At 39.9% G+C, this 26810-nt stretch overlaps 1 protein-coding gene across 2 annotated transcripts in view; it reads left to right on the top strand.

Annotated features, from left to right (window-relative positions):
- The window catches only part of LOC124612737 (trans-1,2-dihydrobenzene-1,2-diol dehydrogenase-like), a 110333-nt gene that overhangs the window by 11570 nt on the left and 71953 nt on the right, over positions 1-26810 (top strand). For both annotated transcript variants that reach the window (XM_047141115.1, XM_047141116.1), the window contains exon 2: positions 15868-16069. In XM_047141115.1, the coding sequence (XP_046997071.1) occupies positions 15868-16069 (202 nt within the window). The remainder of the gene's footprint in view (positions 1-15867; positions 16070-26810) is intronic.

Below are 26810 nucleotides of genomic sequence, written 5' to 3'. Positions count from 1 at the left end.
AGGAACTTGTTTGCAACTCATGAATTTGAAGCAGTCAACAAAGTTGCTTCATAAGATCGGACATGAAATTTGTACACTGGTCTGTAAATAAAGTATATGGAATGCTAAATGTGAGCAACCAGTTATTTACTAAAGCTTGAGCAACTGTACTTGCTTTTTGGTCAGTAATTTTAGCCATTACTATGTAACATGAGAAATGATCAATTGTAGTCAATGTGTACTATTTGCCACTGGTATTTTATTAAATGGACCTAAAATGTTCATCCCAAGTATTTGAAACAATTTAGCTGCTTCTAGTAAATGTAACGGAATCAGTTATTAACTACGATCAGCTCGTTGTGCACAAGGTAGGCAGTTCCTGATCTATTGCTAAACGTCTTGTTCTCTAGTACTCCACTAACTTTTTTGGCAATTTGCCTGCCAGTTTCTCTTCACCCACTGTGGCCTGACAGCATATGGTCATGTACTTGGGCCAAGACTTCGTTCCAGAAAGCTGCAGGTACTACCACTCATAATGCACACTTTGTTGTTCTGTGCAGCAAGATGTTGTGTGTCACAAACTGAAGTTATGACTTGCATTGTTGACAGTCAGCATCAATAGCTCAAGCCTTTTGCCATTCAGCAATACTCTTGCCCAGTGTTTGTAGAACTGCAATTTTTCTACTCAATTTGTCATCATTTTCTCTGGCTTGTGTATTACCTCATAATCAAATTCACCCAGACGGAGTACCCATCTTGTTAATCTGCTGCAGGGGTCCTTCAATCCTAGTAACCATTTGAGAGCAACATGATTCATCACTGCCTAAAACTTTTGGCCATAAAATAGATTACTGCTAACATTTATTTCTCAGTCGTGGAATAATTTTGCTTTGCTTTGTTCAACTGTCAGAATGCGTGCACTGCAGGACACTCTTTACTATCTATTTTCTGTCATAGGACAGCCCCCATAGCCATATTACTTGCATCACAAAACAAAATCAATTGTTTTTCAAGATCAGAGAATATCAAAAATAGATCCGTTGTCAGTGCTTGCTTTGAAGTATCAAACACTGTCTGTCTTTCAGTAGACCATTAAAACTTTGCTCCTTTCTGTAACAAATGGTCTAAAGGTCCTGCAGTTTCAGCAAAGTGTGTTACAAATCAGTGGTAAATTACAGAGACCAATGAAACTCTGTGACTGTTCAACTGTCTTTGGTGGCGAAAAATTCTGAACTGCTGAGACCAAACATGAATCTGTTCTCACATCTTCCTTGCTGATTATGTACCCGAGATAATTTACTTCTGTTGCTGCAAAATGACATTTATTGGTGCTTAACTTAAGTTGTACTGTTCTCAGTCTTTTGGGTACCTCCTCCAACCATCATACATGCTCTTCAATGTCCTCTGAAAATGCTATTATGTCATCCAGATGATCAAACTTTGTTTTCGTTTCAGTCTCCTGAGTACACCACCCAATAATCTCTGAAAGTTGGTGGGTGCATTCTTGAGTCCATATGGCATTTAATAATAATAATGGAAATGACCCCCGAGGATGGTAAAAGTTGTCTGAAACAAATCTTCAGTTTAGGAAAGAAATTAAACAGCACAATTCTAGCACATTGGATCACCAATCACAGCTGTCAATTATAAATTTTCACCAATCACCAGAAATTTTATCTCCACCAGTTGTATCTCAGTCCTAGGTAATTGCATTGATGAATTAAAGTCACCCAACCCAGTTGACATAATCTGCCTCTCTGAACACCATGTGACCACTGGTATAGCAACTAGGCCTAAGCACAATGAGAAACTCAGACAGGAGAGTACTGCAAATGTTAGAATAAGGAAAGGTTCTCATAAAAGTATAATTAAAAATAATGTAAGTATATTTCATCAAAATATTGGGAGTTTAAAGAATAAAATAGATGAGCTTCTGGTTTGTTTAGAAGATTTAGAAGCTGAGGATGAAATAGATATACTGTGCCTGTCTGAGCATCACATTGTTACTGATATGGATAAGGTAAATGTAAGTGGATATAAGCACTCTGCACATGTAATGAGAGAAAATATTGAGAAAGGAGGAGTTGCCATATATGTCAAAAGTTATCATTGTGCAAAAAGTATAGAAACAAAAAAGTTTTGTGTAGAGAAACATATAGAAGCATGTGCCTGTGAGCTTAAATTAAATAAAGGGACATTTATAATTGTAATGTATATAGGTCCCCATCAGGAAATTTTCATCTATTTCTGAAAAATTTGGACTCCTTGTTGTGCTATCTGTCAGACAGGGGGAAGCAAATTATTATTTGTGGTGACTTCAATGTAGATTCTCTGAAAGAGGGTAATAGGAAAAATGACCTTGAAGTATTACTCGGTTCTTTCAATTTGACACCCGTTATTGATTTTCCTCTCGGGTGGTAAAGGATAGCAGCTCACTGATAGATAACTTCTTTATAGACCAAGATAAGTTTCAGATAAATGCTCAGCCTGTTGAGAATGGTCTTTCTGATCATGGTGCACAGCTAGTTACAATATATGACATAGCTCCATTCAGCAATACTAAACAGTCCTCCAAAGTAGTACGTTCAGTCAACGATTTAACAATTGCAAATTTCAGGGAAAGCCTACAGCAGTTAGACTGGGATGAGATGTACCCTGAACCTGATGCCAATTTAAAATATAATTTATTTCATGACATTTTTGTAAATGGATTTGGAAACTGCTTCCCCAAGAAAATAGTTAAATATACTCGTAAGAAACCTTGTAACAAACCATGGCTTACTAAGGGTCTAAAAATATCTTGTAACCGGAAAAGGGAAATGTATCTGACAGCAAGAAAGAGTAGTGATCCAGAAACTATCAAACATTATAAAAACTACTGTGTTATATTAAGAAAAGTTATTAAAAAATCCAGAAGTATGTGTATCATGTCTGAAATCAGCAACTCTGATAATAAAATTAAAACAATTTGGAATATTATTAAAAGAGAAACAGGTCAACCAAGAGCACAGGAAGACAGTATTACCATGAAATTGAATGAAAACTTTACGAACAGAAAGTCAGAAGTTGAAAATATTTTTAATAATCATTTTCTAAATGTTGTGGATATAGTAGGATCCAGGTGTTCATTAGAAGATGCTAGGCTGTCAATGGAAGATGCCATACCTATGCAATTTGATACAATTGAAATCTCACCCACTTCTCCCTCTGAAATTAGGAAAATAATAAACTTGCTTAAAAGCAAAAACTCACATGGAATTGACGGCATTTCCAGCAAAATACTAAGAGCTTGTTCTCAACAGATAAGTAAGATTCTCAGCCACCTGTGTAATAGCTCTCTGGAACAGGGCATTTTCCCTGATAGACTGAAATATGCTATTGTTATACCTTTGCATAAAAAGGGGATAGATCTGATGTCAACAATTACCGTCCAATCTCCCTTCTAACAGCTTTATCCAAAATTTTTGAGAAAGTAATGTACTCAAGAGTAGCTTCACATATCTGTAACAATGAAGTACTAACAAAATGTCAGTTTGGTTTCCAGAAAGGTTTTTCAACAGAAAATGCCATATATGCTTTCACCAATCAAATTTTGAATGATCTGAATAACCGAACACCAACCATTGGGATTTTTTGTGATCTCTCAAAGGCTTTTGATTGTGTAAATCATGAAATTCTGCTAGACAAGCTCAAGTATTGTGGCATGAGTGGAACAGTGCACAAATGGTTTAATTCGTACCTAACTGGAAGAGTGCAGAAAGTTGAAATAAGTAGTTCTCATAATATGCAAAGATCAGCACATTCCTCAAACTGGGGAACTATCAGGAATGGGGTTCCACAAGGGTCAGTCTTGGGTCCTTTGTTGTTCTTAATATATATTAATGACTTGCCATTCTATATTCATGAAGAGGCAAAGTTAGTTCTCTTTGCTGATGATACAAGTATAGTAATCACACCTGACAAACAAGAATTAACTGATGAAATTGTCAATACTGTCTTTCAGAAAATTACTAAGTGGTTCCTTGTAAACGGACTCTCACTGAATTTTGATAAGACACAGTACATACAGTTCCGTACAGTGAATGGTATGACGCCATTAATAAATATAGACCTTAATCAGAAGCATATAGCTAAGGTAGAATATTCCAAATTTTTAGGTGTGTCCATTGATGAGAGATTAAATTGGAAGAAACACATTGATGATCTGCTGAAACGTTCAGCTACTTATGCAATAAGGGTCATTGCAAATTTTGGTGACAAACATCTTAGTAAATTAGCTTACTACGCCTATTTTCACTCGTTGCTTTCATATGGCATCATATTTTCGGGTAATTCATCACTGAGGAATAAAGTATTTATTGCACAAAAGCGTGTAATCAGAATAATAACTGGAGTCCACCCAAGATCATCCTGCAGACATTTATTTAAGGATCTAGGAACATTCACAGTAGCTTCTCAGTATATATACTATCTTATGAAATTTGTTATTAACAACCAAACCCAATTCAAAAGTAATAGCAGTGTGCATAACTACAATACTAGGAGAAAGGATGATCTTCACTATTCAAGATTAAATCTAACTTTGGCACAGAAAGGGGTGAATTATACTGGCACTAAAGTCTTTGGTCACTTACCAAATAGTATCAAAAGTCTGACAGATAACCAACAAGTATTTAAGAAGAAATTAAAAGAATTTCTGAATGACAACTCTTTCTACTCCATAGAGGAATTTTTAGATATAAATTTAAAAAAAATATTAAAAAAATAAAAAATAAACAATAAAAAACACAAAAAATGAAAAAGTTGTTATATTAACTTAAGTATGTTGTTAAATTAACTTAATTATGTCATGTATTGGAAAATTTGACTCATTCCACATCATTACGAAATATTATTCATGATCCATGGAACTAGTATTAATCTAATCTAATCTAATCTAACCTAATCTAATCTGGTCAGGCCCCTTCTGTTTGGTGCTACCGACTCTTTAAATCCATTGTGGAGAAATGTTAAATTAACCCAAGTTATTGAGAGTCTCTGCTATGTTTGACAGTGACAGTGGATATACATCAGTGATGGTTCGTGCATTGAAGTTTTTGTAGTTACAGCAAAATTTGTATTTTTTTAGTGCAATCTGATGACTTTTTCGGTTCTTCCATTATCGGTTGCATTTGCCTTAGAACTCGATAGGGGTTCTTGCACACTGGAGCATTATTCCCTGTTGGTATTCTGTGTTCCATGTGTGGCGTTTCTGGTAATGGATCACTCAGCTTAAACAAATCCATGAACTGCAGTAACAAACCTTCTCTATCATTTCCTTATTAATGCTTCACTTTCTCACATAATGTGGATTCATTGATGGTTTGCTTGCAGCAGGGGTCCTCAGTTGAATGTCTGTCATCTTCCTCCATAACATCTAAATTAGCCGTTAGTAAAGCCTTTGGCAGACTCACTTCATCCGTGCCTAAATTGTCAAGACTGACCAGAACCATACAATCTACATCAACGTCACTGAGGCGTACTATACTTCTGCTTACAAAACAATATGACTTATTCAGTTCTTTATTAGTTTCTAATGGCTCTACAACATACAATAAATCCGTAGGTAGGTCTACATTCACCCAGTTACAGGGAACAACTGTATCTTGAGGTATCATGTCATGCGAATTGATCTTTAGTACCTGTGTCCAGCTTATTGGGTAACACCTCCATGATCAGTGAACCTTGTAGCTGTTGTCCGTAGCAGAAATGATGTCCCACCAAGTTCAGTTGTATACTGCAAAAAGTCAATTTTTTCATGATGTTAACAAGAAAGTCAAGTCCCAGGATCGCACAATACCCCTCACCAACATGTGGCAATACTTCTGCTTGCGCTCAGAAACACCTATTTCCCACATTAAAACTGAACAGTGTTGTCCCCACTGACTTCACGTCACTATCACCTATTCTGCATAAGCTGTATCACGGCAACACCAGTCTCTTTCTGCCCACGAGATCAAGAATGACTACTGTGACACGAGTGCCTGTGTCCTCCAGATATTTATGTTCCCTACCATTTACTTCTATTCCCATTTAATGACTGATTATTAGGACATTGCTTGTCCCGTGCTTTCTTCCAATGATCACCCATTTTATGGCCAACTTCCCCACATTCATACCATTTGGGCTGATGACATTGTTTCCTTATGTGGCATCTGAACCGACATCTAAAACACTTCACTTCAGAAGAAGAAAAAAAAAAAAAAAAATCCACAATGACTCTTTCTTCATGTAGCAATGTTGATTTCCTCCAGCTAAATAGCAATCCTAGTGGCAGCAGGTAAGTCACTTGGGTTCTCCATTCTGACCCTCTTTGAAATATACATCTTTGAAACACACCCAGAGCCCTATTTTCTGCATCACACAGAATCAAACAATAGGCCTGCACATTCTGTGTTAGTTTATACATTTGTGAGTTGAGTTTCCTAATCCTGTCAGAGACGAATTCCACTAATTTGCCTTACTTCTGTGATTGTCCATTGAGTTTTTCCATAAAGAACCTCGAGCTCTTCTGCTCCTGAAAGTGCCGTATTAGACCATCAGCCAGTTCATCAAATGTTCGTGCCTTATTGAGGGTCTCGAGGTACATAACGTGCATTTTTGCGATGCCCACTAACCGTAATCTTGCCATATTCAAGGACATTTCTCTGACCATTTTCTAGTTTGGCAACAGCGTTTACATCACTAATGAAGTAGATACATCCTCAGTTGCTTTCCCGAATATGACACTACGAGGTTAGCACCTGCAGGATTGATGCAATGGGCAGGTATACTCAACGGGGTTTTAATTTCTCCTGAATCAAGGAGTCCGTGGTCCCCAGTGGATTCCATTTGCTTTATTCACCTGAAAATGCTTCATTGTCCTCTCCCTGTCGCTTTGTAACTTGTAACAGCGCGGCTGTCTGACCCTTCAAAGCCTCTGCCGTTTCATTCAGAATCACTGTTTATGTTTCTGGTATTTGTGTAAACTCCATCTGTTATTAAGTCGGAAAAGAAGGGAACTGCACACACAGTAGGCAAGGAAAGGGAATTAAACTGTACTTAACCTTTATGCTATATCATAGCCCAATGAGATTCTGGGCACTGGTGTGCTTTGTGACCAACCATTCTACATGTACTACAGACAGCTGACACAGCTTGAAACATGGCAAGTCATGCCCAGATAAATTACAGTATGGACACCTCACTGGCTGCAAGTAAACTTCAATAGTGTTCCCATGGAGCTGAGATAGTGTGTAGGTTCCTGCAGTTTAACAAATGACATTTTTAACACACTGTGAAGGTCTCTACAGCTCAATACGGTCATGTGAAAATACAGAACTAGAAAACAAAGTCATATCAGTCACTAGCACACCACAATGTTACGAACTTTAGCTCATAGCTTTTAACCTCACGTTGGAGTGGCATAGATGCCGCTGCTGTTGATGTAGATGAGTGGGTGTTGCACCATGTACAGGTGTCTCCTCCATTGGCAACCACTTGCTGACACCAGATATATGTGTCTGGTTCCAGACTCCTACAGTCATCAGGAGAGATCTGTGAGGACCCTCTTATGCTTGAGAGCACCTAGAAAACATCATTGACAATAACACATTTATTAGGCAGTAATACAGGATTGTCTTTCAAAGTGCTGCGCCCCAGCTGGGCCGGTGGAGTAGCGCATCGTCAAGGACAGAAGGCTGGAGTGCGCTCAACTTGCAGTGCTGCCAGCACAGCAGAGCATCAGATGGTATGCACATTATGCACAGGACGGCTGTCGACCCGAGGACTCTGGCAGTCTCCAGCTTGATGTATTGTTCTCCAAAGTGCAGATGTTGATGTTGAAGATTTGGACTGAGGTGTCATGCCCCAAGTCCACCTGAAGTATTCGCTGGCTTGCAGGGAGTGGCTCTCAGCCCCCATTTAGATGACAGGACCTTGGAAGTTGGCACTGCAGCTGGCAGCAGCAGCAGCAGCAGCAGCAGCAGCAGCATCATCCTTCCGACTGGACTCGTGATTCCTTAAATGATCGAAGACAGCTGCCATGCTGAGGGTTGACCACTGTAGCCTCCCCTCTCACTGTGTAGCTGCAGCTGGCATGAGGGCTGAGGCTACACACTGGGCAGTTTGCAAATTGAACTCAGCAATGAGGCATCTGTTACGTAGGGTGGGATATTTATTTTGGCGCTTCCAGTGCACACTGCAGAACTAAGGATGGCTGTGACATCATGTGTCCTGGTTTTTACTTGCTGTCAGCTCTCTTAGTGACTTCGGACTTCCGCAACTTTACCTTTTGTAGGTTCTCTTCTGCTGCCTTGGCATCTGAATACTTTTTGTTGCATTGTACCTAGCCTCCCTTATAATACTCTGCTTTGTCCTTGGTACGATGGTCTCTCTCGTCTTCCGTGATGTAATTATGCTTCACTTGCGGACTTGGGCATTCAGTGTTTCCCCCGATGTGTATAGCTTTTGTTTGCTGTAACTTGCCCAGAATTTCCCCCTAGCTGGCAGAGTACTGGTGATTGACACATGGGATTCAACTTCTGGAAGCAGCTGAGGTAGAACTTGGAGGAACTTTTAGTGTCCACCGAGGATACTACCCAGGGGCACAATAATACTCATAATGCATGCAGGATGGATATATACGATCTGTATGAACAATTTGGCAGACAATCTGAGTAGCCTTCCTAGATTGTTTGTAGATGATGCTGTTGTCTAGAAAAGTCGAGAGAAGATGAAAACCATTTGCAAAATGTTTAAGACATGATACCTTTATGGTGCAAAAAGTGGCAGTTGACTGTAAACAGTAAAAAGTGTGACATCATCCACATGAGTAATAAAAGGAATCCATTAAATTTCGGTTAGTGATAAATTACTCTAGTTTAAAGGCCGTCAGTTCCACTAAATACCTAAGGATTCAATCGTGAACAATTGAAATTGGACAGATCACAAAATTTTGTGGGGAAGCCAAATTGAAGACTATGTTTTATTGCACAGTGCTTGGCAGATGCAATAGGTCTACTAAAGAGACTGCTTACATTACACTTTTGTGACCTCTTCTGGAGTACGGCAGTGTGGTATGGGATCCATACCAGATAGGATTCCCGGAGGACATCAGAAAAAGTCAAAAAATGCAGCTCATTTTGCATTATCCTAAAAAAGGGAAGAGAGTATCATGGATAAGATATGCTAGGTGGCGTGGAAATCACTAAAACAAAAGTTTTAATTTTGCAATGAAATCTTTCCACAAAATTTCAGTCTCCAGCTTCCTCCTTCAAATGGTAAAGTACGTTGTTGACTCCGACCTACGTAGGAAGAAATACCTACCACAATAAAATAATGGAAATCAGGGCTGTTACAGAACGATTTTAGTTTTCATTTTTCCCTGCATGCGAGTGGAAATTGAAGCAATAGAGAAAATGTCTGAAAGTGATTTGATTAACCATGTGCCGTGCATGTAAATGTGAATTGCAGGGTAATCACGGAGACGTCAGCCGCAACATCTCGGAGATGAGGTGTGACATGTCGAATGTGTACTGAGTAGCTGCTTTTGCAGGCGTATAAAATGTGTCACGAATCCTAACACCTAGTGTAGCGACACGTCAAAAGAAGAAATGCCATACGTCTTCAGAGTGATGGAAAGAAACAGCTGTATATTGGACAAAAATGCGTAATGACAATCTGACTGAGATGATCACAGTGTGTCTCATATCAGTGAAGGACAAACCGTTTAAGGAGAATGCTGCAGGCTTTGTACGAGTTGGAATTAATGGATGATCAATGAAAGTGAGGATCACTGGAGATAAACGGTATTGCTAGTTGAGACATATGGAGAAATCAGCCATTTCAAAGCTCACACTGTGTGAAGGTCCGCCGCTCGTGGTCTCGCGGTAGCGTTCTCGCTTCCCGAGCACGGGGTCCCGGGTTCGATTCCCGGCGGGGTCAGGGATTTTCACCTGCCTCGAGATGACTGGGTGTTTGTGTTGTCCTCATCATTTCATCATCATCCAGGAAAGTGTCGAAATTGGACTGAGCAAAGATTGGATAATTGTACGGGCGCTGATAACCACGCAGTTGAGCGCCCCACAACCCAAACATCATCATCATCACACTGTGTGAAATGTGATAAAGTGAGCTGACTCACAGGTTCTTATTGTGGAGAACAACTGCCACACCCATTTGTTTAGGTAAGGCACTGAAATTCATAAGCACAGCAATAGCTTTAACAAGAAACAGGAAAGAGTCAAGATAAATGGAGCCTGCATTCCCCCTCCTCCCGATGCAGGGAACAACCATTAGAGTGAAGGGCTGCTGCAGTTAACAAAGGAAAAACTACAGTGTTAACAATCAGGGAAAGGCCCTCAGACATTGGTGCGACAGGTACGTATAATTTCCAGCTGTGGGCTCGACTCTAGGCAGTCCCCGGAAATGGAGGATGATTCTTTGACAGTGCCAGCCACTTTAGCTGCAGAAACTTGAGACAAAAGCACTTAATGACCATTGGCTGAATATCCCAAGATGTATGCCAATAGACAAAATATTAAACCTTTCACTGATAAGTGACTGGTTACATAGATGACTCAAAATGTTACTAAATTCAGAACAACTCTCTTTAATTAACTTTGTTGATATTTAATAACCATTAATATAATAGAGGGAAACATTCCACGTGGGAAAAATTATATATAAAAACAAAGATGAGGTGACTTACCGAACAAAAGCGCTGGCAGGTCGATAGACACACAAACAAACACAAACATACACACAAAATTCAAGCTTTCGCAACAAACTGTTGCCTCATCAGGAAAGAGGGAAGGAGAGGGGAAGACGAAAGGAAGTGGGTTTTAAGGGAGAGGGTAAGGAGTCATTCCAATCCCGGGAGCGGAAAGACTTACCTTAGGGGGAAAAAAGGACAGGTATACACTCGCACACACGCACATATCCATCCACACATACAGACACAAGCAGACATATTTATTTAATAACCATTAGAATTTTATAGCTCTAAAGATTTTATGATAAATGTTACTTCTTCTGCCGTAGTGAAGATTATATTCACGTTAATGAAGTTACTTTCAAAAACGGGTAACATTTATGGAAGCTGAGAATCCTGTCTTATCCATAATAAATATAAACTGCTTGTTAAAGAGCTATGCCACTGTACACATGGTGATTAGCATTGTACAAAAGCTATCTGCTCCTTTTGAGCCCTGGTTTAATCAGTTTCCTCCTTCACTGAACTGCAAATTGTTTTTATTGTATTGTTTGATGTGACTATTCTCTTTGCGTAATGCATTTGCTTCAATATGTGGTTTATTCTCAATATTCTACGATATGTCTTAAAATAAGCTAGTGTATAATCATCAAATTTTAGTCTAACTGACAGATAACCTTTCCTTTCTGTCCCCCAAAATACTTTTATCACTTACTTAATACATATTTTTAGTACACTTTACTACAAACTGAACTACTTTGAGAGGAATACATTTCTCGTATAAGACATTGTTAATAGGGATAATTGTTAGATGTGGCTCCAAAAAGGACTTGGATGTTAATTTCCTGGAGTGGAAGGATTAGCTGGCACTCGCTGACTTTCCCCAGGGTATGCCCGAGTACTTTTATTGTCCAGATCCCAGGTCATTGCAGTTCCATAGCTGCAAATGAGGAAAGAAAGACAGTGGAGCAGGAGAGAACCCACCCTGTGTAGGGGAACAATCTGCACCTACTATGAGTGAAGTTGAGCAGGTGTTTCATTAGAATGTTACTGGCACTTAGATCACTGCTGAAAAAGCTATTTTGCAACTGTGGAGGGCTTTGACCTATGTTCCTCCCTGGCTAGAAAAGAGTTTCTGAAACTTTACCTCATTGCCATGATGAGGAATGGACGACTTGGACGTCCTTAAATAGATTGAGGTGGCAGATCAAAGGTTTCTTTGGCAAGATGGGGCTGCACTGATCAAGATGATATTCAGTGTGACTGTGGAGAAGACATGACTGTTCATCATACGCTTCAATGCCAACTGTTTTCAATCACCTACACAGGAGACGAACATATACAAGGAACAAAAAATGCATTGGAAGTGGCCAACTTTTGGGCAAAAGTATGAGGGCATGCTGAAGAGTAATGCCTCCAAATTATTTTATGAAAACCTGAAAGTATTTAAATAAAATAAATATTGTTACTATTCTGCATCTTTATTCTTAATGCCTACATGTTTATTTCTCAATACAGTAACCCTGGTGATGAACACATTCCTCCCAACAAGAGACCAGTTTATTTATACTGTCACTATAGAATGTTTGATTTCATTGCCAGAGCCACAATCTTACCTCTGCTTGCGCCACTTCATTACTATCAAGGTGAAGTACTTGAAGGTGTTCTTTAAATTTTGGAAACAGATGAAAACCTTGTTTTACGAAGTCGGGACTGTATTAATGATGGTGTTCATCATGTGGCAACAACTCCTTATTACCCTCAACCCTCCTTTGCCGAACGTTTTAACCGTAACTTGAAGGTGGCCTTGATCATCTACCATACTCGTTACCCATCTAAATGGGAACAGTCTCTCCCGTGGCTAAATTTTGCCTTCAATTCTGCTCGTCATGAATCATCTGGGATGACCCCTGCCTCCTTGATGTTGGCATATCCGATCAATTGCCCTCTTAGTAACTAGTGGCATATCAGTGACCTCCTGCCACAGGTAATTGACTCTCAGCTTATTAAATCCAATTGGCATAAGGCTAGAGTTAATATCCGGTGCGCACATAAAAGGAAAAGGGCTTGCTATAATAAAGCCAGACGTCCCTTTCAAGGTACAGTTGGTGACAAGGTGTTTCTCAAGAACCTTAATCCGGTTCACCAATCGGGAAGGGGAGCTAGGCATAAGCTCGCCCCACATTTTGGAGGTCCCTATATCATACAGGAGATAGTTAGCCCTGTCAATTTATCAATTAGACATCCAGATAGTGGGAAAGTAATCCGGGTGCATGTTAGTCAAGTTAAAATCAGTGGTAGTTGGGGATTTTCCCCTCCCCCCCTCCTTAAAGGTGGGGAGTGGGGAGTGTCTGTTTTGGAGGGGGAGGTTGAACTGTGTCGTTTGCCACGGTTCCTGTTTTTCCCTTGGTTTACTCCTGTTTGGAGTTTCCGCACTTTCCTAGAGGGTGTTGCAGAGCCTCTGAGCACGCTGCTAGTGTGCCCACTGGGAGGAGGCGCTGTGTGCCGTGCCAAGGGCGGATGAGGCAGTTGAGATGAGTGTTTGGCCCTGGATGACTTTTCTGCAGCGGGACGCTCGGTCCCTCTACGCTAAGTTTGGAAGGGCCCAAAAACCTGGGGCGTGAGGACAGAAGAGGCCGTAAATCTGTGGACAACGTTTGGTTTCCATTCATGGGATGGGGAAGCTATGAAGTCTGTCTGCGGGTGCCAGTAACCTCCAGAAGGTGGTGTCGTCACTGAAAGTAAGATTTTTCATCTAGTTAGTGCAATGGTCATAGTCTGGCGGGGCCAATCTCCCGGTGTTGTTGGAGCTATTAATAACTGTGGGGCAATGTTTCTCTTCTTTGAGTTTGTGATCGGAAATTGCCTTGCGTGTGTGTTATTGTCCCCTTTGCATAATCATTCATTTGAACGCCATGCTGACTTGAGACGCGAGTCGTAAATAAACAAAAAAAAAAAAGAAAAATTTTTTGGCTCTGGACCTTCTACAAACCATTGCTTTCCCATGGACAGCGTAGGTAACTATTTAGAAATGCACGTTGTAAAATGTTACATAACCTTGTACTGTCTGGCGGAGAGATAGAGCCAATTAATTTTATGGATGTCTGAAATGCGAGATAATGTTAATGTTCGCCAATATCTGTTGTGTTTTAGTACGTAGGCATATTTAACTTTAGTCTTTATTACTGTGTATGTATTCTTGTGTTAGGGAGTATAGTCCCTGTGGCATTTAAGTGCTCTATTTAATTATATATAAGGTAGTGCTAGAGTTTCTATTTGGTAATCTGCCTAGCCACGACTGATGTCAGTTGCTCGGTCTGTCTGAAATATTGGGCGTATTGGGTAGAGACTATTGTTGACTTGCTCTCCTCAGCTCCGAAGCCCTGTATTGATATTATGGCGGTATTTCTGCCGGAATCTCATTTGCAGAAGTTATCAGTTCTTGTGAGCACAAATAAAGCTACCTTTGCCTCTGTAATTTTCATCCCCTGGCCAGCAAACTTTGGTTAATGATTAAAATTCGCCAACGTATTTGTCCAACCTAGTGGCTCTTGTCAGACGAGTTCCCTTTCCAGTTCGGCTAAATGTTTCCTCCTCCTGGTAGAGCCATCCTCTTTCCCGTGCCACGCTGGGGTAAGAGTTGCCCGAGCGTCTATTGCCGCTCAGTGTCCCAGGAGAATGAAGTAAGAGGTTAATTATCTACTCCACCGTTATGACCAAGAAAGGCGAATTAGAGTAGTTCTGGATAACCTGAGTATTGTACACTATTAAGGAAATTTAGCCTTCTGTGTCTGTTATCCGGTGTATTCCATGATCCAACATTATTATAGAACTGAAAGATTTGGTTTTGATACGTTTGCTGAGATGTGACTTAATTGTTTGCTATTGATGTTAATTGCTTTAAATGAATCTTCTTTAATTTGTGGTTATAATTCTTAATGAGTGATCTTCCTTAATGGTGTAACATTTGATGTACGTCTGATTGTCCCCTATGTCACCTACTGACTTCATTCAGAGACTGAAAAGGTGATCCTTACTCAAGTTTATGGGATTTTATTAACCATTGATCCTTATTGTTTATGGTCTTAAAATATGTTTGTTAAAAAGGAATAATTTTAGATTCCTATTGTTAAGTAATTCTTAAGTTATATAGCAAATATTACGAGTGCAAATATTCTCTCATTGTTACACTTACTTGTTCTGTGGTTTACACTGAAGGGTGTGACGATAAATGCAATATCTAAAGTGAAGCGTTGGGGCGAATTAATCCTTTCCCTTATCATTACCGTTAAGGATAACTGATTGTTTGTCACTTGTTATTGAAATTAGTTGGGAGAATAGTTTATTGATTGACCCCGTAAAAAAAGTAATCACAGGGTATAATGGTATAGTTTTCTTTTGCTTCACCTTCTCACTTGCATGAAGTATGCAAGATAAAAGAAACTTTCTGAACATCTTTTGCATTCTTGTTCTCATGCCTTCTTCTTTTCCTTCTTCTTCTTCTTTTCCTTCTTCTTCTTCTTCTTCTTCTTCGTTACCTGTTCCTCCGTAACCCTTATGTATATCATGTTTCATTCTATTTTCAAGATGAATTTTTTTTTGAGTGGCAGGCATTCCTCAGTGTTGGTCAGCCAGGTATCTGTTTAATCTAGTCCACATAATTAATCTTAAATGGAAATTTGTATCTACAATATTGTGGAAGTGGTGATGAGGTGTTGTCAAGTCACTGTTCAGTTTCTTTGTTGTAATTATAAATATGGTTCATCTCCTGACTTTCATTCTTGTACATCTTATGCATTATTACTCAAAAAACTGATTCATTTCATCATGTATTTTTCTGCATACATCATAGTAAATGTTTTGCTATATGTAAATCACCTAAAGGTTATGAATGAAAACATGCACAATACTGGTGTAATGTTCATGTACATGATAATTCATCTGGAAAAAGAGAAGAAAAAGTTTGACTAATGAGAGTTAGTTGGGATTAAGCAGGGAAGTCATACGGGACACACATCATCAAAGGAAACATTGTAGCTTAGAGTAAAATGGTAGGAGTAATTGCAAAACAGAACAAGATGCCACTGTTGAATTGAAATTATCTTTAATCACATTAATCTTAAAATTGCTAATGTGCTACAAACTATTCTTTGCAGATGGCAACAAAATGGGGAATTGTAAGTGCTGGTAAAATCAGTCATGACTTTGTTGTTGCTTTAAGCACACTCTCCCAGGAAGAACACAAAGTTGTGGCTGTGGCTGCCAGAGATCTTGAAAGAGCACAGGCCTTTGCAGACCTTCATAAAATTCCTTCTGTATATGGTTCATATGAAGAACTTGCAAAAGATCCTAATGTTGGTAAGTCAGTTATTAAAATTTCTCTTTATGTATTCTCCATGTTTGGATAAAAGATTAATCAATAGAAGGAGCAAAGATAACCACTCACAGTATAATGGAGACACTCACTGATCGATGACAGGTACTTTGAACTACATATGTTGACTGTCAGATGTTTTATATCATTGGGTAAACGATGAAAAATTTTGTTGGCTGCACTGTGCACTTCTTTTGTGCTTAAGACAACTTTAATGTAAAGTAATGACTGCCAGTTTTTCATCTGGTGTTGTAATTGCGTACCCCAGGATATTGTTCCTTATGACTTTATTAAATAAAAATATGCAAAATATGTCAGCTTACTGATTTGTTTCTCTCCAAGATTTGCAGTGATTCAAAGTGCAATTATTTATTTATTCATTCATCCATCCATCCATCCATCCAAGGATCATCGCACAATGATAAAGGATTTGTCAAGTTAATACAGTGCCGGTCAATGGACCAAAATATAATACACAGCATACATAACATGCCTTAAGAAGATGGGGAAGGTTGCCTTTGGAGATAGCATACTTACCATTTTTGTACTATCCGTAGATGTGCAGAACTGTGCCTTTGAGAAATTGAGAGTGAGACCACGCGCAGAAAGCCTGTCAATAATACTTTCAAGAACATCATTTTCCATTTCTTCTGTTGCTGTATGTGTGTATGGATTGATTAACAATACTAGTGCCATCAGCAAAAAGAAGAAATTCTACTTCTCAAACATATTCGACAGGAGTTCATTTACATATATGAGAAACAGTAGTGAGCTCTCCAATCAGAACAACCTCCACTGCTTAAACTGAATTATTAAGTGCAATTTTTTGCATTCTTTTGCTTAGGTATTACAGTCATTTGTTGGCCAAATCATCAGTTCCATAAAAGCTCAGTTTACCTAGGAGAATATTGTGATTCACACAGTCAGATACCTTAGATAGCTTACAGGCAATGCCACCCATTGCTATTTTGTTATTTAATACTTGTAAAATTTGGTGAATGAATGTTTAAATGGCATTCTCAGTTGAGAAAATCATATGAAATCGAAACTGTGATTTACTGATAATATTATTGTTGCTCAGGTGGATTACTATTCCAGAATACATCTCTTTGTCAAAAATTTTGGAAGCTGATGTCAGTAGTGGAATGGATCAATAATAATTGATGTTTGTCATTCACCTATCTTTTTGAGGGGTTTAATGATGTCACACTTTGATCTTCCTGAGAAAAAAAAAATCTGTGAGTTACTGATGCCCAGCATATTTATGAAAAGCACAACTGTGTATAGGCTAGTTCTACAAATTGTGAATGTGTTGTCTCCTTATAGTCGATCCACTGTATCGTTGCTGACTACCCTCTTCGAGCTTACAAAGATATGATAATGGACATTCACTGCACATTGGATGATATGTCAGGCAGCTAGATCTGGAGATGTAAGAGTGAATGAGCCTGTGATTACGCACATTTGTTCAAAATGTTGTCTTTATGTATTTGTTTCCATCATTCAATAAATAACTAAATAAATAGGGCCTTTTCAAACTAAGTTTCCTGTTGATCTCCACCTGTCTCCAACCTGAATGAAAGTTTGCTCGAATGAATCAAAGTAAATTGTGCAAAGTGTGAGCTCAAGATACAAGAAGTTCAATGTTTTGTGAGGCTTCCAGTAGAAGGCTGCAAAAAATTCTTCCATAAACACTTTTGGCCACATTGAAGACACTTAAAATAAAAGTTAACGGTAATGTAAACAAGAGATTTCTGTTGTATACGCAGCTTGTACTCCTCACACTGTTAAAATTTCAAGGGTAAGCCATTCAGCATTTTCATACTGCATGAGGTGAAAGTTAGGGAAAAATCAGTCGTAACATATTCAAGCATCATGGTGCCCTTTAACCATTGAGTGGGTGCACCAGTTTTCTTAACACAAACAGGTGTACTTTGTACATGAAAAAACAATGATTAAACAGTAATAAAATAAACTTTCATAGAATCACTCTGTTTCTGTTTACAAGTGTCACCCCCTAGTAATGACTCCTTTCGGATCATTACACAGTGTATTTGCATCAGATTCCTGCCAAGCTCTTATCTGATTACAAATTAACTCCTAGACAATTGCCTCATTGTGGGATTGTGCTGATAGCTCAGAATCTGGATCATTTGCTTGCACAAATCATAAATTTTTTGTCACCTAGCCCATTATTATTTCATATTACTACTGCTCACTCGGATGTATGACAACAGAGTGTACCATTGCGTTAGCTGGAGCAATGACGAAGGAATAGGTATGGGATCACAATTGTAAAACAACAGTGGAATGGTGCAAGGCAATGTTATTTGTAGTTGGCACACTGTAAAATAGGTGTGCCTGCTCAAGGATTAATAGCTTCACACAGAAGTTACTTGTTGTTAGTTCCACTGAACTACAGCATCTATCTGCAAGTGCTGCAGAACTTATTAATATTTAAACTTGCCATCAGTTTTTTTAGCAAATTTTCTTGCATTTTTCTTTCAAGCGGTTCTGTTTAGCTTTGTCCTTTCCCTGTCTTTGTTCTTTATTTAGCCATTTATAAATTATCCCCCATGCACCTACCTGCTTCTGTATTTTTCCATTCCCTTCTCTTCCATATTCCTCAATATTTTTTTCAATTAAATGATCTTTCTTATTTTTCCTACCTTGTTACTTTTGTGTTCTTAAATAATAGACAATGAAGTATAAGAGCTGTGTGGTAGAGAGTAATCCACATGTATACTTTTCACCAAGTTTTGTGGCATCACTACTCTGTTAAGCTATATGTCTGCAACATGTCTTCATATTTGAAAGCTACCAATTTATTAACTAAGAGTTAATATATAAAGACAAACTGCCACACTGGCAAATGTGTGACGTTTTGAGACATGTTGTAGAACATTTCTGCAGTGACCGTGGTAGTTGCTTCACTGCTCGTACAATTTGTATCTCTCTTCAAAGCACTGTGAACTCTATTACCAGAACAGGCTCTTCATTGTGTACATTGCCCTTGCAGTCCACCTGCTCTCAATTTACACCATTATGTAAGTATTTATCTTTTCTCTTCTGCTTCACAACTGTCTATCCGTACTTTCTTTCTTCATAAGCCTCCTTTCTTCTTTTTTAGAAGCACTTGCTTCCATTTTAAAGAACTATATATTTTTATTATTTTTTATTATTATTATTATTATTCCTCTGCCCTCCCAAATCTTACGCATTTCTGCCTTTAGTTTCATTTTCATGAGCGTGTTTTACTTTGAGTACTCTTCTCTCTGACCTAGCAAGCACTGAAGTATTGTTATTAGAAGTACTCTGGAATTTGATATCAGTTGTTATACTACTGGCATTATTGAATTCTTTTCTCCAATCTGTGATTGCTTTGATTAAAATCCATAAGAATATCCTTGTGATCTAAGGGAACTCTATGCAATTTTTATAAATTCGGGACACAAGAATGTGGGATCACTTCAAAACACACAGTTGACTGACTGTGAAACCTACACAATCCAGGGTGACAGAACTGCATAACTTTCAGAAGTTCTGTTACCATTTTGAAGCCTATCCATTAAAACATAAATTGGGAAAAGAGAAAAAAACAATTCACACTGATAAGCCAAAACATTATGACCACTGCCCTCTGTGAGATTGAATGTCACCTGGTGGAATTGCAGGAATGTGACATGATAAGGAAAGTACAAAGGGCATTCAAAAAGTTTTGCACAGTCGTCTCTATTTTTTTTATTTTTTACAGGAAGCGCATGAAATTTTTTGTGTTGTCCCAATGTTCTTTCCATGATGTAAATGCACTTTGGTAAAATTCTGCGGACTGACTTGTACACCATCGCTTGGCACAGGATATAGGTCTTTCTCACTATCAAATGTTTTACCATGCAGGTGGACCTTCATACGACTAAAGAGGTAAAAATCAGATGGAGCCAAGTCCGGACTGTAATGAGGATAAGGAACAATTTTCCAACCCATTTTCCTGATTTTCTCCTGTGTCATAAGGGCTGTGTGGTGTTTGGCATTGTCATGGTGTAGTCTGATGAGCTGATCCTGAAGCTGTGGTCTGTGGGTCTTGATGGCATGTCGCAGCTTGTCCAATGACATACAGTAACGGTCCCGGGCCTGTTGTTCATGAAAGTCTTGGTTTCTTCTTTTGAGAGGAACCCGGATGACGCCACTCTGTCCATTGGGTTTTGCCCTCAGGTTCGGACAAAAACAACCATGTTTCATCCTGGGTAATGACGCCGTCAAAACACTGTTTCCACTCTTCAGTAAAGGTCTTCATGAGACCCTCACACATTCTTCCTCATTGTTTTCATTTATCTTGTCAGTAATCTAGACACCCAACATGCACAGATTTTTCTGTACCCTAGTGGCTGTACCAGAGATACCACACTACCCAATGACAAACAAGTCATTTCATAAAGCTGTTGTGTCGTTACACTTCTGTCATTTTGGATGATTTGATCAATGGTCTCTCTATTCACATCACTCACTGCCATCGTTTGTCCAGTAGAGAGAAATCACCTGCTTTAAACCTCTGCAACCACCATTGGATACTGTTGCGATCCCATAAACAGGGAGCAACTTGAATGTGAATCGATGTGGCAGAGTCATCGCCGGTCTTGAAGAGGAACTCCATCACCGACCGTTGTTGCAACCTGACATATATTTCACGGTCCATTATGGCTAATCTGTAAATAAAAGAAAATACTTTATATCTAAAAACAAAGATGATGTGACTTACCGAACGAAAGCGCTGGCAGGTCGATACACACACAAACAAACACAAACATACACACAAAATTCTAACTTTCGCAACAAACGGTTGCTTCGTCAGGAAAGAGGGAAAGACGAAAGGAAGTGGGTTTTAAGGGAGAGGGTAAGAGTCATTCCAATCCCGGGAGCGGAAAGACTTACCTTAGGGGCAAAAAAGGATGGGTATACACTCGCACACACATACACATCCATCCACACATATACAGACACAAGCAGACATATTTAAAGACAAAGAGTTTGGGCAGAGATGTCAGTCGAGGCGGAAGTGCAGAGGTAAAGATGATGTTGAATGACAGGTGAGGTATGAGTGGCGGCAACTTGAAATTAGCGGAGATTGAGGCCTGGTGGGTAACGGGAAGAGAGGATATATTGAAGAGCAAGTTCCCATCTCCGGAGTTCAGATAGGTTGGTGTTGGTGGGAAGTATCCAGATAACCCGGACGGTGTAACACTGTGCCAAGATGTGCTGGCCGTGCACCAAGGCATGTTTAGCCACAGGGTGATCCTCATTACCAACAAACACTGTCTGCCTGTGTCCATTCATGCGAATGGACAGTTTGTTGCTGGTCATTCCCACATAGAAAGCTTCACAGTGTAGGCAGGTCAGTTGGTAAATCATGTAGGTGCTTTCACACTTGGCTCTGCCTTTGATCGTGTACACCTTCCGGGTTACAGGACTGGAGTAGGTGGTGGTGGGAGGGTGCATGGGACAGGTTTTACATCGGGGGCGGTTACAAGGGTAGGAGCCAGAGGGTTATGTTTGTGTTTGTGTGTTTATCGACCTGCCAGCGCTTTCGTTCGGTAAGTCACGTCATCTTTGTTTTTAGATATATTTTTCCCATGTGGAATGTTTCCCTCTATTATAAAGAAAATACTTTTATATATCAACTTAGAGCTAAATGTTCCAAGTATGTTCGAAAAAAATTTCATTCTCCCCCTGCAAAAAATAAAAAAATTAGAGATGACCCTGCAAAACATTTTGAACGCCCTTTGTATATAAGTGGATCAAAGACGGATGCAGAAGAATCATTACAGCAATTAGAAGGGCGGCAAATTGGGAAATGTACTGACATAAGCACCTGTGATACAGGTGATATTATTATTATCCAGAGCCTGTGAACAAATATCTAGAAAAAGGCATAGCTGGTCAAATGCACATATGCTGTTGTAGTGAGCACCTGTAGAAAATGGTAGAACGACAGTGAAACTCCCAATGGGCGATAAGTAGTTGTATGCCCACAACTGTTCACAGAACATGGGATTTGGAGGCTTGCCTGCTGTGTAAAGTAGGATAGGTGCGAATCTGTAGCATCTCTGCCAAAAGAGCACAATGCTGCTGCACGCACAAGTAGTTTCAGAGCACACCATTCGTTGTCGAACATGGGGCTCCGCAACAGACAACCGTATGTGTTCATTTATTGGCCCAACAATATTGTCAGTTACATTTCTGGTGGCCAAAGGATCATTGGGATTGGGCCACGGATCAATGGAAACATGTCGCCTCGCCGAATGAATCACGTTTTGCTAAACCAGTTCAATAGTCATCTTTGCAAACGCCCTCATCCATGCAAACAGCGGTTCGAAATTTGCACCATGCCAAGGATGCAGGCTGGTGAGAGCAGTATTATGCTGTGGGAGACATTCTGTGCACTCGCATGGGACCTCTGATAGTAATCAAAGACACGCTGGTCGTTGTGGACCACCTGTACCACTTCATGCTTGATGTCTTCCCTGCCAGCGATGTCATCTACCAGCAGGTTAATTGTCTGTGTTTCAAAGCCAGCATCGTGCTGCTGTGGTTTGAGGAGCATTATAGTATACTCATTATAGCATACTCACATTTGTATGGAGTGTAGCCATATATGGAAGTGAAACATGGGCGATAAATAGTTTAGACAAGAAGAGAATAGAAGCTTTCGAAATGTGGTGCTACAGAAGAATGCTGAAGATTAGATGGGTAGATCACATAACTGATGAGGAGGTAATGAATAGAATTGGGGAGAAGAGGAGTTTGTGGCGCAACTTGACTAGAAGAAGGGTTCGGTTGGTAGGACATGTTCTGAGACGTCGAGGGATCACCAGTTTAGTATTGGAGGGCAGCGTGGAGGGTAAAAATTGTAGAGGGAGACCAAGAGATGAATACACTAAACAGATTCAGAAGGGTGTAGGCTGCAGTAGGTACTGGGAGATGAAGAAGCTTGCACAGGATAGAGTATCATGGAGAGCTGCATCAAACCAGTCTCAGGACTGAAGACAACAACAACAACAACAACACATTGATGTCTTGGTCACAAAATTCACTTGATTTTAATCGAGTAACCCATTTTGGTCACTATCAAGTGCCATCACTGCATACACAAATCAGCAAACTGGTGTTTAAGGAAATTACATGACTTGTGAATGGACATCTGGCGCAACATACCTCCACAAACCTACCAACAAACTGTTGAATCCATGATATGCAGAATTGGTGATGTATTGTGTTCCAAAGATAGGCCAACATGTTATTGAGCAGGTGGTCACAATATTTTGGCTCGTTAGTATACCAAAACAATACAGAGCCACATATAAAGAATATATCTACAATGTGCAGTTGAGTACTTCCATCCATGCTTATGAACAATTTGACATTTTAATTCAGTTAACAGGTACTCTCTGATGTTTTTCTTCTTGAAATTCTTTTGGTTGTTCTGATTTTGCCATTCTCTCTACATCTACATTAGTACTCAGCAAACCACTGTTAAGTACGTGGCAGAGGGTAAGTCCCATTGTAGCAGTTACTAGGGTTTTCTCCCCTACCATTCATGTATGGGGCACAGGAAGAGTGATTGTTTAAATGCCTCAGTGCATGTTGTAATTAATCTAATCTTGTCCACACAGTCACTACGGAAGCAATACATAGGGGGTTGTAGTATATTCATAGAGCCATCAATTAAAGCTGGTTTTTGAAACTTTGTAAATAGGCTTCAAGAGTCGGCCAGTTCAGTTCTTCAGCATCTCTGTGACACTCTCCCATAGGTCAAACAAACCTGTGACCATTCATGCTGCCCTTCTCTGTATACATTCAGTATTACTTGTTAGTGCTGTTTGGTATGGGTCCCACACATTTCAGCAATATTCTAGAACTGGTCGCAAATGTGATTTGTTAGCAATCTCCTTTGTAGATTGATTACATTTCCCCAGTATTCTGTCAATAAACCAAATTCTGCCAACTGCTTTACCCATGACTAAGTCTGTGTGCTCATTCCATTTCATATCCCTACAAATTGTAGCACCCAGGTAACATCTACATCTACATCTACATTTATACTCCGCAAGCCACCCAACGGTGTGTGGCGGAGGGCACTTTACGTACCACTGTCATTACCTCCCTTTCCTGTTCCAGTCGTGTATGGTTCGCAGGAAGAACGACTGTCTGAAAGCCTCCGTGCGCGCTCTAATCTCTCTAATTTTACATTCGTGATCTCCTCGGGAGGTATAAGTAGGGGGAAGCAATATATTCGATACCTCATCCAGAAACGCACCCTCTTGGAACCTGGCGAGCAAGCTACACCGCGATGCAGAGCACCTCTCTTGCAGAGTCTGCCACTTGAGTTTGTTAAACATCTCCGTAACGCTATCACAGTTACCAAATAACCCTGTGACGAAACGCGCCGCTCTTCTTTGGATCCTCTCTATCTCCTCCGTCAACCCGATCTGGTACGGATCCCACACTGATGAGCAATACTCAAGTATAGGTCGAACGAGTGTTTCGTAAGCCATCTCCTTTGTTGATGGACTACATTTTCTAAGGACTCTCCCAATGAATCTCAACCTGGTACCCGCCTTACCAGCAATTAATTTTATATGATCATTCCACTTCAAATCGTTCCGCACGCATACTCCCAGATATTTTACAGAAATAACTGCTACCAGTGTTTGTTCCGCTATCATATAATCATACAATAAAGGATCCTTCTTTCTATGTATTCGCAATACATTACATTTGTCTATATTAAGGGCCAGTTGCCACTCCCTGCACCAAGTGCCTATCCGCTGCAGATATTCCTGCATTTCGCTACAATTTTCTAATGCTGCAACTTCTCTGTATACTACAGCATCATCCGCAAAAAGCCGCATGGGACTTCCGACACTATCTACTAGGTCATTTATATATATTGTGAAAAGCAATGGTCCCATAACACTCCCCTGTGGCACGCCAGAGGTTACTTTAACGTCTGTAGATGTCTCTCCATTGATAACAACATGTTGTGTTCTGTTTGCTAAAAACTCTTCAATCCAGCCACACAGCTGGTCTGATATTCTGTAGGCTCTTACTTTGTTTATCAGGCGACAGTGCGGAACTGTATCGAACGCCTTCCGGAAGTCAAGAAAATTAGCATCTACCTGGGAGCCTGTATCTAATATTTTCTGGGTCTCATGAACAAATAAAGCGAGTTGGGTCTCACACGATCGCTGTTTCCGGAATCCATGTTGATTCCTACATAGTAGATTCTGGGTTTCCAAAAACGACGTGATACTCGAGCAAAAAACATGTTCTAAAATTCTACAACAGATCGACATCAGAGATATAGGTCTATAGTTTTGCACATCTGCTCGATGACCCTTCTTGAAGACTGGGACTACCTGTGCTCTTTTCCAATCATTTGGAACCTTCCGCTCCTCTAGAGACTTGCGGTACATGGCTGTTAGAAGGGGGGCAAGTTCTTTCGCGTACTCTGTGTAGAATCGAATTGGTATCCCGTCAGGTCCAGTGGACTTTCCTCTGTTTAGTGATTCCAGTTGCTTTTCTATCCTTGGACACTTATTTCGATGTCAGCCATTTTTTCGTTTGTGCGAGGATTTAGAGAAGGAACTGCAGTGCAGTCTTCCTCTGTGAAACAGCTTTGGAAAAAGATGTTTAGTATTTCAGCTTTACGCGTGTCATCCTCTGTTTCAATGCCATCATCATCCCGGAGTGTCTGGATATGCTGTTTCGAGCCACTTACTGATTTAACGTAAGACCAGAACTTCCTAGGATTTTCTGTCAAGTCGGTACATAGAATTTTACTTTCGAATTCACTGAACGCTTCAAGCATAGCCCTCCTTACGCTAACTTTGACATCGTTTAGCTTCTGTTTGTCTGAGAGGTTTTGGTTGCGTTTAAACTTAGAGTGAAGCTCTCTTTGCTTTTGCAGTAGTTTCCTAACTTTGTTGTTGTACCACGGTGGGTTTTTCCCGTCCCTCACAGTTTTACTCGGCACGTACCTGTCTAAAACGCATTTTATGACTGCCTTGAACTTTTTCCATAAACACTCAACATTGTCAGTGTCGGAACAGAAATTTTCGTTTTGATCTGTTAGGTAGTCTGAAATCTGCCTTCTATTACTCTTGCTGAACAGATAAACCTTCCTCCCTTTTTTTATATTCCTACTAACTTCCATATTCAGGGATGCTGCAACGGCCTTATGATCACTGATTCCCTGTTCTGTACATACAGAGTCGAAAAGTTCGGGTCTGTTTGTTATCAGTAGGTCCAAAATGTTATCTCCACGAGTCGGTTCTCTGTTTAATTGCTCGAGGTAATTTTCAGATAGTGCACTCAGTATAATGTCACTCGATGCTCTGTCCCTACCACCCGTCCTAAACATCTGAGTGTCCCAGTCTATATGTGGTAAATTGAAATCTCCACCTAAGACTATAACATGCTGAGAAAATTTATGCGAAATGTATTCCAAATTTTCTCTCAGTGGTTCTGCCACTAATGCTGCTGAGTCGGGAGGTCGGTAAAAGGAGCCAATTATTAACCTAGCTTGGTTGTTGAGTGTAACCTCCACCCATAATAATTCACAGGAACTATCCACTTTTATTTCACTACAGGATAAACTACTGCTAACAGCGACGAACACTCCACCACCGGTTGCATGCAATCTATCCTTTCTAAACACCGTCTGTGCCT

Source organism: Schistocerca americana, chromosome 4, assembly GCF_021461395.2.
Source record: "Schistocerca americana isolate TAMUIC-IGC-003095 chromosome 4, iqSchAmer2.1, whole genome shotgun sequence".
Classification (NCBI taxonomy): domain Eukaryota; kingdom Metazoa; phylum Arthropoda; class Insecta; order Orthoptera; family Acrididae; genus Schistocerca; species Schistocerca americana.
This window is presented reverse-complemented; position numbering and strand designations above follow the sequence as displayed.